Consider the following 15771-nt stretch of genomic DNA (forward strand, 5'->3'; position numbering starts at 1 on the left):
TTTACTTGTCATCTCACTTGCTGATTAACTATTCAGGAATGAATCCTGTAAAATCACAAGATTGCCAGGATGGGGGAAGTTACAGCTAATGAAAATCAGCTTTGCCAGACTAATGACAAGTTACTTCAAGAAATATAAACTTTTCTGAGTACTTCAGTCAGAACAGAAGTACTTTTCCCCTAACTTGACTGTTTGCCATATTTCCCCACCAAAGCTTCCCACCTCTGCCCTCCCCTGTAAAAGACAAATACTCTATGTAAGTGGACAATAAAGCTCTCACACTAATTCAGTGCCAAACTAATTCAGTCCAAATCTGCAACATTCTCAGCAGTATCAGCTCTTTTCCTGCACACTCCTGACAAGTATTATCTTAATTTATGTGCAAAGTTTCCATCATAGCAACATTTTGTTTATCCAAAGTCATTTTAAAGATTTGTTGAGCAGGAGCACAGCAAAATAACACTTTTAAGACTATTGCCCATCACTCTAAGCACAGAACAGCTTTCAAGACTGAATGACAGTCCTCACTTGTTACCTCCTGCACAGCCACACTATGACAATCCACTCTGAGCAGCATGCACTCTAAAAGATAAATCCGCAAAGGTGAGAAGAAGGATGAGACATGCCAAGAGATAAAGTTCAATAAGATGTCTGATCAAATGCAAAGACAGTGTAATCCTAGAGTACTGATTTATCTGCTGGACAACACAATCTTTCATTATAAACTCTGGCAACATGAGCTGTTACTAAAGCTTTAGGTATCAGAACTTCTATCTGTTCTGCATTCTCAGAAACAGCTCAGCAAGCCAGTCTGACACTCAACTCAGTTTTAAAGAAGCTAATGAGTGAGTATTTACAAATGCATTGTTTAAACTTCTGGTGGAACAACCATGTTGCAGATTAACCATTCTTAAAGGAATATAGGCATTTTTAATGGTTTTTACAAGCAGGTAAATTTACACACATCAGGAGTTATACATTTGTAATCTGGCACAACCTCCTTCCCTGGACAATGTTTCAACAGCCTTCCCACCTCACAATCCAGAAAACAACAGAAAATGACCAAATAGGGTGCTCGCAAACAAACCTTGGATTTGAACTTCATGATCTTGTACTTTGGTGAAATGGTGTCATTAAATTCCTTGAAAACACTCATTATAGTTACTGGAGTCTCTGTCTCTTTGCCAGTAGATAGGTCGATTTCCTCAAAAACAGAAGTGAGGTTTTACAAATTAACAAAAATGTCAACAGACATGACAATAAGTTGAATTTTACTTTGCAATTATGAATCATGTATCTCTTTTTTTAGGAAGAACTAAAACGCAATCAGCCAAGAAATTCCAAACTTAGAAGATATTACTTGAAACAGAATGTTTAAAAAGCACTAAGTTCTCTAGAAATACTTCAAGACCACTTTATTTGCAAAGCAGCAAAGGGTGAAAAATTGTCTGCCTTTGTTAGCTAGGCTCAGGGGAAGTCACAGGGCTCTAGCCTGCAGCTCACATGTGATGTACACATTGTTTTTGACTTTAGCACCTACATCAGACAACACTGGCTTCCAACAGCTTCCATAGACACTGCTAAACTCCCAACCTGCCATAAGCAGGATGAAAGGCACTTATGTTTGACGTGTTTAAAAGTCACACTTACTGTTTCACGTGGCAGCAGATAAACAGTTCTCTCAATATTTTTCACTGTCACACAACAGCTGACATAGGTGTTTGCAGATTCAATCCAAACTTTGCCAAACAAAAATACCACACCTAAGGAAGAAGGGCAAAGAATTTGATATGTAGTTTTGCAATTAATCATTTCTAATCTTGCTTGAAGCAGCTTATAATGTGTTCTTGCATTGAAACATAACCATTGCTGTGTTGGGCCCTTGAACAACAAATCTTTCCAATGCATCAGCACATTCTAAGTTGTTTTAAACACCAGCTTTACAAACAGACACCTGTATCATTCTTCCTGTCTCTACCTCTATTGCTATAGTAACACCTGGTATGTAAAATCCAAAATGGCATTACACTGCCAGTCTCAAAATTCTGCTCTGATATTCCATTGCTGCCTGTACTAGTTTGATAATCCCTGGAGAGAGGGAGGAAGGAGAGAGATGTCAGTGAAAACTGAAGATTATGAGAATGCCTATGCTGTCAATCAATCCTCTAACATGTGTTATCTCCAGCTTTCCACTCCTCAGCTAGACCAGTACAATTGACTCCTTTTCCCTACACTTCAGTACCCTGAGATCAAGACTCAATTACCAATAAAACCTGCAGAAAAACATTCTTAAGACAAAAACTGGAAGCTGATCAGCTTTCAAGTGACTATTTTTAACAAATGAGGACACCAAAAGATGCATGACATTCCTAGGAATCCTGGGTGCCAAGACAGCAGTTGTAACCAAGGGAGACACTCAGAAAGACTACAGAGCTGGACCAGTGGCAATCGACTTCACTGTGGACAATGCCCTTACAGTACATGCACACCTTTGAGCCCAGAGATCCTGGCAATAGAACAAAATGCTGCAAACTGCTAATCAAATCATGTCAAACTTAAAAATAATACAGTATCAAACCACCCAACTGTCACAAACAGTTTGCAAATTACAAGTACAAAAAACTTCTAAGTACAACTCAGAAACCTGGCTTTACTGGATTCCCTTCAAGCTCCAAATAATTTGGAATTTGATTATATGGATGAGAGTCTTGCTACAGCATACTACTATTGATGAAAACAGAAATATCCATGCTGAGACTGTCTCAGAAACAGGGTTTCATGCATAGAATCTGCATTTCTCCTTGGTCTGGCAATGCACAAACAAGTCCTTGGTTAAGAGTTATAACTTATCTTTGCCAGCAGATCTATCAGACATAAAGGCACCTTTCTTACTCCATTAGATCAAAGATAAATCAGTGAAGATGCACTAAGATGGATGACAGAGTCAACGTGACAGGCTATGAAAAATCATTTTCTGAGTGCTTGGAATAGATGTGCACAAGACTACTTTTGTCAAGGACAGAGAATGCTGCGGTTTTGAAGATGATGAGAGCAAGGATACAAGTTTCAACTGCACAAAGTATCTTAAGAAATTTTAATACAGAGGCAATCTTGAAGATTTAGACAGTTTGAATAGAAGTATCGAGAAAGAGCTCCAATTGCAGATCTAAGTGACAGGGAAGAAGATTAAGTTCTTGTCCCCAGCAATCTTTTACTTTTTTGTTAAGGGATAAAAAAAACCCCACCTGATACAGGTTTGTTTCATAAAGATGAAACTGAGAGAGAGACCACAAAACAGTAACTGACTGCTTGAACAGCTGGAAATATTAAGAGCATGGAGTAGTTAATCTGTCAGAGGGGTACATATAAACAGGGGAGTAGAAAGAAGGATACATGAGCCAGTCAAAGATAGGGCAAAAAACTGCAAAGACAAACTTCTATCAACTCTAGCACAGACAAATAAGTGATCTTAATAAGCAGACTTCACTGAATTAGATTAATTTAGAATGGAAGGATCTCTTTTTAGATCATCCAGTTGAACACTGGCACGCTCTATCACCCCCACAGACAGTAAAAGCAGAACTAACTTCAAAGAGTTTTCAGAAACATTTCATGCAAAACCAAAAGAAAAAAAAAATCAACTGAGATATATCAGGCCCTATGCCCTGCAAGACTATGGAAAGAATAAAGCAAGAAAAAATACTAATAAAGCTTATAAATCAAAGCCTGTGAAAAGAAAGATCATGCTACTAAATGAATCAAAAGGTAAGCAAAGTCAAGACACAGGGAAAATGTCTTGCAGAGGGGAAAAAATAAGGGAAGGTTTTATTCGTTATTTCTTTAAAATGTTAATAGGATCACAATTCTCGAGTTCTCTGCCTAAGATCATAAAGGAAATTATGAAAAGTAAGCCTCCAAAAAATCATTAAGTTTGAAAGAGTCTTATGATTATGCTATAATATTTACTCTTCAGGCAATGCATTTGACATCACAGCAAATGAGGCAAAAACAAAGATCATGAACATGTTAAACAAAAAGCAGTATCAAAATTTTCCCTTCTACATTACTAATTGAAAACAGGTGCAGTCTTTATTATTCAATCCTGAAAAAGTCATAATGAGAAAAGAACACTCCTTGCATGCGAGGAACAGAAATCCTTTCATAATTATGTTCCATTCAGCAATCACTGACTTAAAAGACAAAAAAAAAGGAAAAATAACAATAGTGGGTTCTTTACAAGTAGCAATTTTATATTAGAGCCATTGATTTCATCAAGATATCTATGATTATTACCACTCCCATCACCAAGCTGTTCAGCCCAGCAGAGTCTCATATTTAAGTTTGGCATCCCAACTCACAATAAAAGGTGTTAACAAAGAAATGTATCTGACTCAATGCTTACAGTTTCAACTGAAAAAAACCTCCAACAACACGTGAAAGAACCTTCTGGTAAACACACATGAAGCACAAACTAGAAACCCAATACCCTAAAGCTGCTGATGAAATGAGGGGATGGATGGGAAGTGCTCAGAACAGATGTGAACACAAACTGTTTTGTCAGAGCTGAGATCAGAATGAGGCAATTTTAAGACTATGAGAGCAGCAATCTTAATTTGAAGACAACCTTCAAGATTTAGATAGTTTGAATTAGGAGATAAGCAATACAAGACAGACCTTGTATTTTTCAGACCACCTTCCTCCCTTGACAGACATACCTTTCCTTTGCATAAAATCATGGAACTGCTACAGTACAGGCTTTTTTATTCATCCACATGAATTTTGAGCTACTTTTCCAAAAACAAGAAAGCATGCTCAGTTGTTGCATCACTGAGCAAGAAATTAACAACTTCAGCTTGCTCCTGGAATGTATAAAATTTTAAGAAAGACAATAGGTCACCAACACTGAACAGTGCTAGTAAGTCCCTTTTACTTCCCTAACTCTATCCTAGGCCAAAAGATGACATTCTTCCCATAATCACAGTGCCTTGCTCTGCCTCTTCTGTACAGAGGTACAGAAATACAAGAGATGAACATCTTAGACACAGAGACACAGGGCAACTGGATGTAATTCAGTTAAGTCTGAAAACCTCAATTTTCAAAAAAGAAAATCTGAACAAAAAGAATCAGATTAGCATTTTCTGCCTTTAGCTGAACAGTTACCTGGCTGACTGAACTGATCTTCATAAGCATCCAGCCAATAAAATCTGAAGACTTGGTCATCACTTTCCCCATTCACAAGTGGAAGGAGATTGGGGTCCAGTTGAACTTCTGCTGCTACTAGATCAGCTTCATCCTCATCAATTCTGTCCCAACACGAGAGACCTGGGAGAGAACTACTTCTGCAGGTTTTGCAGAAGAATAAAAAAAACAATTAAAATTGTGCCTTTGCAGTAATTACCATTTTGATTTTTTCCAGGCCTATATTTTTACACCTTTTGTTTCTCTTTCCACTACCAAGCAATATTCCCAACACCTGGGTTCCCTCAGGTTTCTTCTGCAAAGAGGGATGGAGTCACAAAGAGAGACACCCACATTTAACTACGGGCCTTGAGATACCACACGCAGGCTTTGAAAATCAGTCACCTGCTATTTCAGCCTTGGTCAATTCAAGTCTTCACATATCAAATATATCCATCCATCTATACAAGTTGCTTAGTGGGAACAAAGGATTATTTCAACAAAATTACCTTTTCAGTCATTAGATGTTTAGGTCTTTTTCATCATTCAATTATTTTACAGTTTGAATATTTTGTTATGGAAACATATGATTCAAGATTTTCCAAACATTAAAAAAAATCCAGAAACAGGGAAAAGCCCACCTTTTTTCCTATTTCCAAAGACACAGCTGTTCACCATTACTTTTAGCAACAAAACTTTTACCTACATCTATTACAAAATACTTTCAGATTCACTTGGAGTAAGTATTGTTAGAAATTCCTTGGTTTTGCTTACTGCCATCAAAGTTCACTATTCAACACTTACACTGAATCACTTCAGTGTGCTGAAGTACATGTTATCACGTGCTAGATCCCAAAAACATCAAATATTTTTCAATTAAGTAGTTATCAGCATGTTACTATTTTTAATGTAACTATGAAGAAAAAAGCATTGCATAGCATTATTATCATTCTGTCTATATCACAATTATCCCTGTGGCAAAGCAAATATGAAGCCAAATCTAAGGTGAATGGAAACTGAGAGCCTTCTTAGTGGAAGAAAAAAAAGAAGCAGAAGAGATTCTTACAAGACAGATGTCTCTTTCTTCTCTGATTCCAGCTGCTCTGTCTCTTTCTTCTCAATTTCACTGTCTCTTTTCAAGCTTTCAGCTGTCTCAGGTATAGTTTCCACATGCTCTGCTTCCATAGGTTCATCAAAGTCCTCCTCATCAAAATCCATCATTCCCTGATCATCATCTGGAAGTGCTGCAGGTAGAACCAAAGGCTTGAATCATCAAAATTACACACTGCATACTACAGCAGTATGCAGAGATAGCACACCATAAGCATGACCATAATATACAGTATTGATAGCTTAAATATGATACTTTGTTCTATCTAAACTAGTACAATTTAACAAGTGTTTTAAAACTACTAGACCACATTTAAAGTTTCCAGAATTGGGTTTTCATTTACTTTTGATACCTTTAGTAGCTTTCTCTCCTACTGCCTTCACTATTCTCTCATTTTCTATAGGTTTTTGTACATTCTTGGTGTCCTCATTTTCAGAGACTCTGACAGATTTTGCTGTATTATTGGGGTGTTTAGGATGAAATGAAGCTGGAGGAGGAGTTTCCTTTCTGACTTGAGCAGGAGCTTTCTTTGATATAGGGGTGATTACCTGAAAAACATTTCCACCATGAGTTAAAAATAACCTTGTAAGAGCAAAGAAGAAAAAAATAAACAACAAAACCTTTCACTTGCTATTTGCAGATCTAGTAACCAGGGGTGGAGGAAAAGTTCCACATATTTTGCACCATGATCCTCTCTTACTACATCTCCCCATTTTTTTCCAATTACTTCTAGTTTTGAAGACAACTGTTAAGATGAGTAGCACTGGTGATTGTTTTCAACATAGGAGCTGATGTCACAGAAGGTTTCACCAATCAGATGTATCTACACAACTCAATTTTCCTTCTACAGACCATTACCAACTATCTCTTCATATTTCCAGCTATAAAGTCCTTTCCATTTACCAGAAATCCTAACAAAATGCTAGCCTTCCATCCTCAGCAGCCCATCCTCCTCTTGCTCCAAAATCTTCCACTAGGGCAAACTTCTATCCATAGCAACAATTTTCCATTTGTTTTCCATTTCTGCAAACAATTGGTTTCTTATCCTTTTCCACACTACTTCTTATTTCACCTCCCATCCTGCTCTCTTGCCACAAGGGTCTTTTCGACTCTTTGGAAAAAGACAGAGCAGAAACTCACCTTCACGTGGTGCATTGAACATTGTAACACAGTTTCACCTGTCAAATGTACCAGCTACAAACTCCTACTATACTACAGACACAAAACTAATTCTACTGCTTATGTGTTCACATGAAAGGCAATGCAGAAAAAAGCACAAAGTTACACTGTAACACTGCTATGGAAGCTTAGGAGAAAGTTAATTTCCAGGAGGAGAAACAAAAGTCAACAGTATTGAAATCAACAAAAACACAGATTAGCGCTTATTAATAATGAGAACATTTCTTCCCCCCCTTTACCTTAGGAGTTTGGGACTGTACAGAGAAAGGATTGAGTGGTACTCCAGCAGATCTTTTCCTTTTCAGCACTATAACTGGTGGTGGACTTAGCTGAACTGTCTGAATATTGAAAGAACAGAGAAAGTGACAAAAGGAAGAGTTGTTTAGTGTTTTCTTTCGCCTTGGTTAGTAACATTTTCCTTTCAAGAGAAAGAGGGACACCAATATTTTTGGCTGATGAAGAAAACACCTCCTGATATGAAACCCAGCCCCATAAAATAATGTTACCTGAGCAATCAGCCCATGAAGACACACACTAGATTTTTTGGGAGAGGAAACAGTCTGAGGAAAACTGCCATCAATAAGTGAAAGTTTTCAAACAGTGAGAATTTCAATAGCTAACTGTGCCTTTATTGCACAAGTATCAGAATAATTTGTGCTGCTTTTCATATCTGCTGAAGCAGTAGTATTGAAGATACATGCCTCATGAAAGGCTGAAGTGCTCTTTCAGTACTGTTCCACTAGAGGAAAACACAACTTATTTACAGATATTTTATACTTGACCTTATCGACGGTTAATAACAGAAATTTTAAAACCAGTAACAACAACAAAAAAAGAGTAGCTAACTAGTACTTAAGTAAATAGAAGCCACAGTGTAATTATTTTCCCTAATCAATGCTCCACAAAATTGACAGCATTAAATTGCATTTCTTTAATGATACCAGGGGGCGGGGCGCTTATAGTCATGGGGGGTTTTATAGCCTCAATCAGATGTCATAAAGAGGAGTAAAATAATAAGAGCACAAAACTAAGAGAATAACTTTACATTGGGATATCCTATAGCCTTTACAGGGCTGAAAAAACATGTTCAGCTTATTATGGTCCAACACGTTCCACCTCAGTATCTCACTACTACAGCAGTTTCAACATTTACGTGTGAGCAACCCTTCTGTTTTTAAGAAATCTTGCTAAAAGGACATCACATATTTGAGACAGTCCAACCCTGCACTCCTGCCTCCAAGGGAGTGTTAAGCTGGTCCCCTGCAGGAAATCATGGGAAGCAGGAGGCAGACAGAGGTTCAGGTTACATGACCTTCTGAAACACTGCTCCCTCAGCTCCTCCCATACAGCTCAGATGGAGATGTCCTACAGCTGAGGTGTGGTGACAGATACACAGCACACAATTCAGAGACAGCCAAGCCCTCTTTCACTCCACAGTGACTCAAACCCTGAAGGCTGCACTAGTACAGGCTCCACATCATCTTGATATAAACAAGCTGTAATCAGGTTATAGAGGTATTGCCTTACCAAGCAATGCAGTCATGCAACATCTGCACGGTGGAGACAACAGGCAGAGAGCACACACATGTGGAATATATCAATGAGATGTGCTATGGATGAAATCAGTCTTAGACTGTCTAGTTTCACAAAAAAAATGTATTTTCTTGGTGTGTTCCATGACAAATTAATGGATTAATGATTATTTCCAACAGGTTTTATTAACATACTTACTTCAGCACTAATATCTTGAAGAATATCCCCAAGTAAATCATCCTTGGACAGGTCCACAGTTTTCTGTAAGGTGAAATTGGCCAAACAGTTCTCAGTTACATGTGCAAACCCAATCAGCAGTAAATGACTAAGAGGATTTCCACAAAACACACACAACATTCTCAGAAATGCTTCATACACAAGAGATCATAATAGAAGTTTGTCTCACTAGAGACAAGAAACTAAAGTGGGTCTTTGATTTACTCCACTCCCACTAAAACTGTGAACAAGTCAGAAATATTTAAATTCAAAAATGTAAAAACTTACATCTGTGTTTTTCTTCCCAGCACTGGCCATAAACATAGACTTAATTGTGTTTGGCTTTGACACCACAGATTTTTTCACATTCTTTTTATCAATTGCAGATGTTCTGCCACCTTTTCCTAACAAAACAAAAAATTTTAAAATGTGCATTTCACGTTAAAAAATTCAATGTTTACAGGTCCAGTTATTAGCAGGGATAGATAGCCAAGGTAGTCTGCCCCTTCTACCTTTGCACTTCTGGCTGAAATGAAGCCTAGTCATCTTTCAGCTTTGTAGGAGCTGTCACGCACATAAAAAAATGAAAAGCCCTCTCATCACCCTCTCTTTGCTAATCATGTCATAGATGCCTTTTGCATACTCCAGAAAAAGGACAAAGATACTTTACATGGAAGCATTTCCAGGGAATAAAAAATGACTGTCCAGGAGTTTGGCACTAGGCTTGGATTCTCAACATCAGACTCAGTTTCTCAGTTTGCCACCAGATTACATTAAAAATGGGAAAACCATACGATCCTAGATTCCTACAAGCATGCAAGTATTTTAGTGGTCAAGAGAAACCACCCATCTTTTAGGCACTGGCTTTGAAAACCAAGACTCCTCCCAGATGCATTTTTTCTAGAAGTGAATCCCCATTCCACAGCAGACTGAGCAGCAGTGCCCCAGTCATGCTGAAGCAGCTAACAGTGATGTGACCTCAGTTTGTGAGCCTCCATCCTCTGCATCACTGGGGCTGAATAAAATCCACAGGCACCAAATGACAGAGCTTCAAGTAAGAACACAAAGTCATCTGTCATTTGACCATATTTACCACATTTACTGATGGCAGGAAGTTGCCCATTTTGGGTATCTTTTAAAAGACCCTGGCAGGCAATCTCCAGTGGTCACATGCACGTTACCTTTCTTATTGGAAATAAGAGCATCATCATCCAGATCTTCATCAAAGATTTCCCTTCCATCTTCTACATAACCTATTCCATCTGTAGAAAAATTGTTTAAAAACTGTGGTTTAAATTCTGTCTTCTGACATTCCTGAATTTTTTACATATTAAGCACTTTCCTCCCTTTAATACAGAGCAAAAGTTACAAAAGCAAGTATTAAATACAGCACTCTCAGCTGTATCCTCTATTAGACTAAATATATTTTTACATGTTTAATAAGAAATTATCAATAACAGTGCTTTTTTTTTTGGTAAAACTGTAACACTGATGACTGGAAATAAAATTTCAACAACAGGTCTTCATGGGAAAATATTTTCATTATCATACTAACAGACTATTATGAGAACAATCCAAGATTAATTTCTATTAAAAGAATGCCTTTCTCTTGTCTCCTAAAACAAATTTTAAGAATATACTAACAATAATTTATCTCAAAGCATGAACATTATGAAACCTAATTGAATTATAACACTAGAACCAAAATAACTCTCCAAATTAATTTTAACTTACCATCATCAACAATCCAGTCATCATCCTGACGGTCTCTGACCATCTTGGAGTATTCATCCTCATCTATTTCATCATAAACACCTGAGAACTCTTCAACCTACAGTTAAGGTATACTGAGGATTAACAGTTTCCATACCTTCAATATTGCAGATCATCAGGCAGAATGTAAAAGTTCCCAAGAATGCATGTAGGGTTCCTACACTGCTACACTGTTCACAACTTTTGGCAGTGATAAAAGACAAGTTATCAATTCTTAAAATGATCACAGTATACTGAAATTCAAAATCTACTGAAGCACTGGCAGAGTTTTATTTGAAAGCTACTTGCTTTATTGCTCATTTCATTACCAAAAACAATTTTTAAAAAATAAAAAACCTAGCAGTGAAAACTTGTGGCCTTGGCTCTAGTCTCAAACTCCAATCTGAGCTCAACAAAAAGGAAAGGGATTTGATGTACCCAAGCAGAGTGTTCACAGAAAATTTGCATGTTAATGATCTAAGGACTTCTGGTTTCTTTACATTTATTCACCTCAATGAGGAAGTCACTTCCTGTTGGCACCACGACTGGACAATGTTACAGTATAAATGTTACACTGCCAGGTTTTACTTCCTCCACTTAAATTGAGGTCTATTTGTGGAAACACAGCATATAAATACTAATGGATTTCAGTCATGTAAAGTTCTGAAATTAAAGTTTCATATCATTTGAGATTTAAAAACAAAATACTTCCTCTCATACCATTAATTATGTAATTTTAAGAATTGGCCCTTCCCTGTAGCATAGTTCTCAAGCAATGGCAGTTAACAAAACTGGGTTGGTTTGAAAACAGAAAGAAACAAATAAATTATATTAGAAAGCAGAAAACTACAGCTACACTCAGAAAAACATACACTATTAAAAACACAAAAGCTGATCTGAAAGGCTTATTTTGTTTCCTCTAACTTTTACATATCTATAAACAGTGATTAAGCTGCTCAGCTCACATTCACTTTTAATTAAGAAGAAAAGATGAGGAATTTTCACCTCATATTTTAATTTTTCCCCAGCTTTGGCTTTTTTCAGACGTTCAAGTGCTTCTTGCTGGCCTCTTCTATTCTTCCTCTCACGTCTAGAACGTGATGCTGCAAAACTTCCAGACTCACTCATAGCTGTAATTAATTAAAAACAAGAGAAATCAGTTTAACAATGAGCTGTTAGCTTTGGTGCTTAAGTGTCAGTGATGCATTAATAGATTACTCCAGTTTTGCTTAAAACCACAACTTACTTGGCTAAAAGCTCAGTCACAGATGGCTAAACCAATTCTGGAATGATACTGAGGGCATGGCCTGACAGGGAGCTCAAACAGCCCTCTCATGCCGCTCACATTCAGCATGAAGCTATCACCTAGATTTCCAAAGCACCTCTCGAATCCCATCAGCCTCTCCCTGTAAGAAATCCCTCCACCACTCTTTCCTTGGGAATTTCCAGCTCCTTTTATTTTGCATGTCTCCATGACAACTCAGGAACACCAGACCTGGAGAAGGCCTACACTGCTACAAAGCAGCAATGTTTTTAGGCGATGTTTTTAGGCGGTTTCCACAACGTTTGAGTGTGACCAGATTGAGACAAACTAGAAATCTGTTGACAGCTGACACCCCATTTCCTCTTCCACTTCCTTCCCTCCCAAATGCTCTCCCCAGAAAGATGCTTTCTACTTCTCCAGATCTTTTTTTCTTTCCCTTAATTTGGAGAGGAACACTTATCTGACCAGAGGGAACAAACGGGGCCAACCCAAGTCCTAGCAGCACACAAGCACCCGGGGACAAGGCTGCGGGCTCGGTGTGAGGAGCTGCACACCCCGTGCAGGCACAGGAGACCCAGGTGGCCAGAAGAGCAGGGCACTCCCCTCCTGGGGGCAGCAGGACATCGCCCTGTGACCGGAGCTGCACCCCGGCAGCGCGGCTGAGAGAAGGCCGGATCGGCATTGCTAAAAAGGGCATTTGCACTGCCTGCTGCCCCGCGGGGGAGAACAGCATAGACCGCTCTGGACGCGTTTATCTCTGTTAATGCTCCGCCTTCACTGCCAGCGCCTCAGGCAACGCGCTCCTCTGGGACACGCGTGCTCCAGCCCCAGCCGGGGCCACCGCTGCCCGCCGCTGCCGCCTGGGCTGAGACACGAGCGGGCAGAGCCGCCCCAGCCCGCGGGGCTGCACCGCCGGCGCGGGGCCGTGCGGCCCGAGCCCGTCCCCGGGCGGATCGCCCCGTTCCGCGCCCGCCCGGAGCGGGTCCCGCCGCTGGGGCAGCGCGGGCGCGGTCCCGCCGAGCCCCCCCAGAGGGACGCGGGACCCTCGCGCGGCGCTGTCCGCCCCCACCACGACCGACCGACCGACCGACCGACCGACCGCCGCGCACGCGCGCCCCCGCGCCCAGTGCGCGCGCGCTCGCCCTCGCCCCGCCGCCGCTGCCCGGTCGCCCCCCGCCTGACAGCGAAACGCCAGCGCCTGCGAGGGACGAGGACAGGCAGGAGAACAAGGACAGGAGCCCAGGCCGCCCCGCCGCCCCCGGGTCTCACCGTCCGGGCCCCGAGCGCCGCTCTCGGCCATGGCGCTCGCGCCAAAGGCTCCCGAAAGTGGCGCGAGACGCGAGCCCCGCGCGCCGCCGCCGGGGCCGCAGCCAATCAGCGGGCGCGGGGGCGGGGCCGCCCCGGGCGCGGAGGGAGCGCGGCCCGCGGAAGGGCCCGGCCCGGCCCAGCCCGCCCCCGCGGGGCCCGCAGCGGGAGCGGCGCTCGGCGCCGGGCGGAGCCGCTTCCTGCGGGAGGCCTGCACCGCCGGGCACGGGCCTGGGCTGCGCTGGGCCCGCTGCTGCGGCCCCGGTTTTGCCGGCGTTCTTTTGGCGCCAGGGCCCGCAGTATCCCGCGAGTCTGAAGGGTCTGAGCAGGGCTCCATGTGCTGCAGGGCCCATAGCCCGTACGGGTCCGGTGCCGCAGTTGGGACAAAGCCATGTTTAAATGCTTTGTCATAAATGTATCTCGTCTGAATGTCACGTATAAAATACATCTCCTGAGCTCGGAGAAGGCGGTGGCCGATGCCAGTTGATAAAGGCTGCAGCCAGGCTGGAGCATGAAGGTGAAGAATCACCTGCAACAACGTTAAAAACGGGGATTTCCCACACGATTTCCATCGACCTGTAACCCCTGAAGGGCGAATAGTGATCATGACAATATTAACTTATGTAGGAGCCATGGTCTTCTTTTTGCATATTTAGGTATGATGCTCTATCACAAGTTTCAGGAACTTCTTCAGTAAATGACTAGAGTCTTTCAGAGGCTGGTCAGCTTAGTGACAAAATATGTTTGTTTATATATATATATATATATATATATATATATATATATATTTGTGTGTGTGTATGTGTAAATTTAACATGTAAATATAGTTTACGTATATAAAAATACATCTTTTTATATAATATATATAATATATATATTATATATAATATTGGATGCCCTCCTATTTTCCAAACCCTTTTTCCTTTTTATTTTCTTCTTCACTACAAATGGAAAGGAAAAAAAAATGTAGATTCTGACTGGATTTCTGATATCTCAAGAGGCCAAGTGTGTGTAAGGCTCTGAGAAAAGACCCACCAGACTTTTGTTCTTGCATACCCCTGACTTGGTCAGGGTGGGAAGGTGGGGTATGTTCTCTTCCTTTTGATGCTACAGAGATGCCTTCACTCAAATGTGTCAAGAGTACTTACATAACAGCCTTTAGCTGAAGAGCAAGGACTGTGTCCAGAAAATTACATATTTCAGTTTCAAGCAAAGATGGGAAAAGGTTTTAGAAGCTTCAATTAAGACAACTGAAGCATTACAAGTCCTCTCTTCTAGGAGTGTTCACATCTGTCTGTGTGGGCATTCAGAAACCCAGGGAAACTGAAACCCAGGGGTTCATGCTGTTTCACCACAGATTAACCTCGATATTTTGTCCAAAAACATCAGTGCTGGCTAGTCATTACTCAAAAAACCTACCACCATCATTTGTAGAATTTTGTGGAGAAGCATTTACTGCTCATGAAAATATGCAGGCAGTGACTCCAGCTTCTGGCAAAGGCAGGTGGCACCACAGGGCTCTCTCCTTAGGGCTGATATGCTGTTGCAGAAATGTGAACCAAAATTATTGGGTCTGAATATACTGATTGTTTTCAATGACCTGGAGATAATTTATATGGTTCTGAAAATGAAAATTACTTTCCTTCCTTCTCCACCGGGACTCCTTTGCTTTGGTAAGAGAAATAAAAATCCTCCCAATCCTCCAAACTTACATACCCAGGTGCTAGTACAACATTATCCCACTGCTGGACCTAGTCTAGGTAGAAGCAGAAGAATGACCCCAGCCACCTGTGGCAGCTCCCTGGTGCCAAAAGAGGCTGGACACTGACAGCCAGAGTGCCCATTGCAGGGAGAGTGACCCCTCTCAGCTGTACCCAGTTAACAGGCTTAGCTGTAGCAAATGTGCATCCTTGGAAACACTGACAGCCACATGAAGAATGCCTCTCATCTGCTGTCCTGGTTTCCACCACAATCGAGTTAATTTTCTTCTTAGTAACTGGTACAGGGCTGTGTTTTGGATTCTGGGAATACTAATGCTGATAGCACACTGATGTTTTGGTTGTTGCTGGGCAGTGTTTACACTAAGCCAAGGGTTTTTCAGCTTCTCACTCCACCCTGCCAGCAAGGAGGCTGCAGGGCACCAGGAGCTGGGAGGAGGCACAGCCAGGACAGCTGACCCCAGCTGATATTCCATACCATAAGATGTTGTGCCCAGAATATAAACTGGGGGGAA

At 41.1% G+C, this 15771-nt stretch overlaps 1 protein-coding gene across 1 annotated transcript in view; it reads right to left on the minus strand.

Moving 5' to 3' along the window:
* The window catches only part of POLA1 (DNA polymerase alpha 1, catalytic subunit), a 185327-nt gene extending 171747 nt beyond the window's left edge, over nucleotides 1–13580 (minus strand). The window contains 12 exon segments of the mRNA XM_036382543.1: nucleotides 1088–1204; nucleotides 1651–1763; nucleotides 5161–5339; nucleotides 6245–6422; nucleotides 6642–6837; nucleotides 7708–7806; nucleotides 9200–9262; nucleotides 9506–9621; nucleotides 10399–10479; nucleotides 10952–11048; nucleotides 11975–12099; nucleotides 13503–13580. Of these exon segments, the coding sequence (XP_036238436.1) occupies nucleotides 1088–1204; nucleotides 1651–1763; nucleotides 5161–5339; nucleotides 6245–6422; nucleotides 6642–6837; nucleotides 7708–7806; nucleotides 9200–9262; nucleotides 9506–9621; nucleotides 10399–10479; nucleotides 10952–11048; nucleotides 11975–12099; nucleotides 13503–13533 (1395 nt within the window). The 5' untranslated portion in view covers nucleotides 13534–13580.
* Nucleotides 13581–15771: the final 2191 nt, after the last annotated feature.

Source organism: Molothrus ater, chromosome 2 (assembly GCF_012460135.2).
Source record: "Molothrus ater isolate BHLD 08-10-18 breed brown headed cowbird chromosome 2, BPBGC_Mater_1.1, whole genome shotgun sequence".
Taxonomy (NCBI): Eukaryota; Metazoa; Chordata; class Aves; order Passeriformes; family Icteridae; genus Molothrus; species Molothrus ater.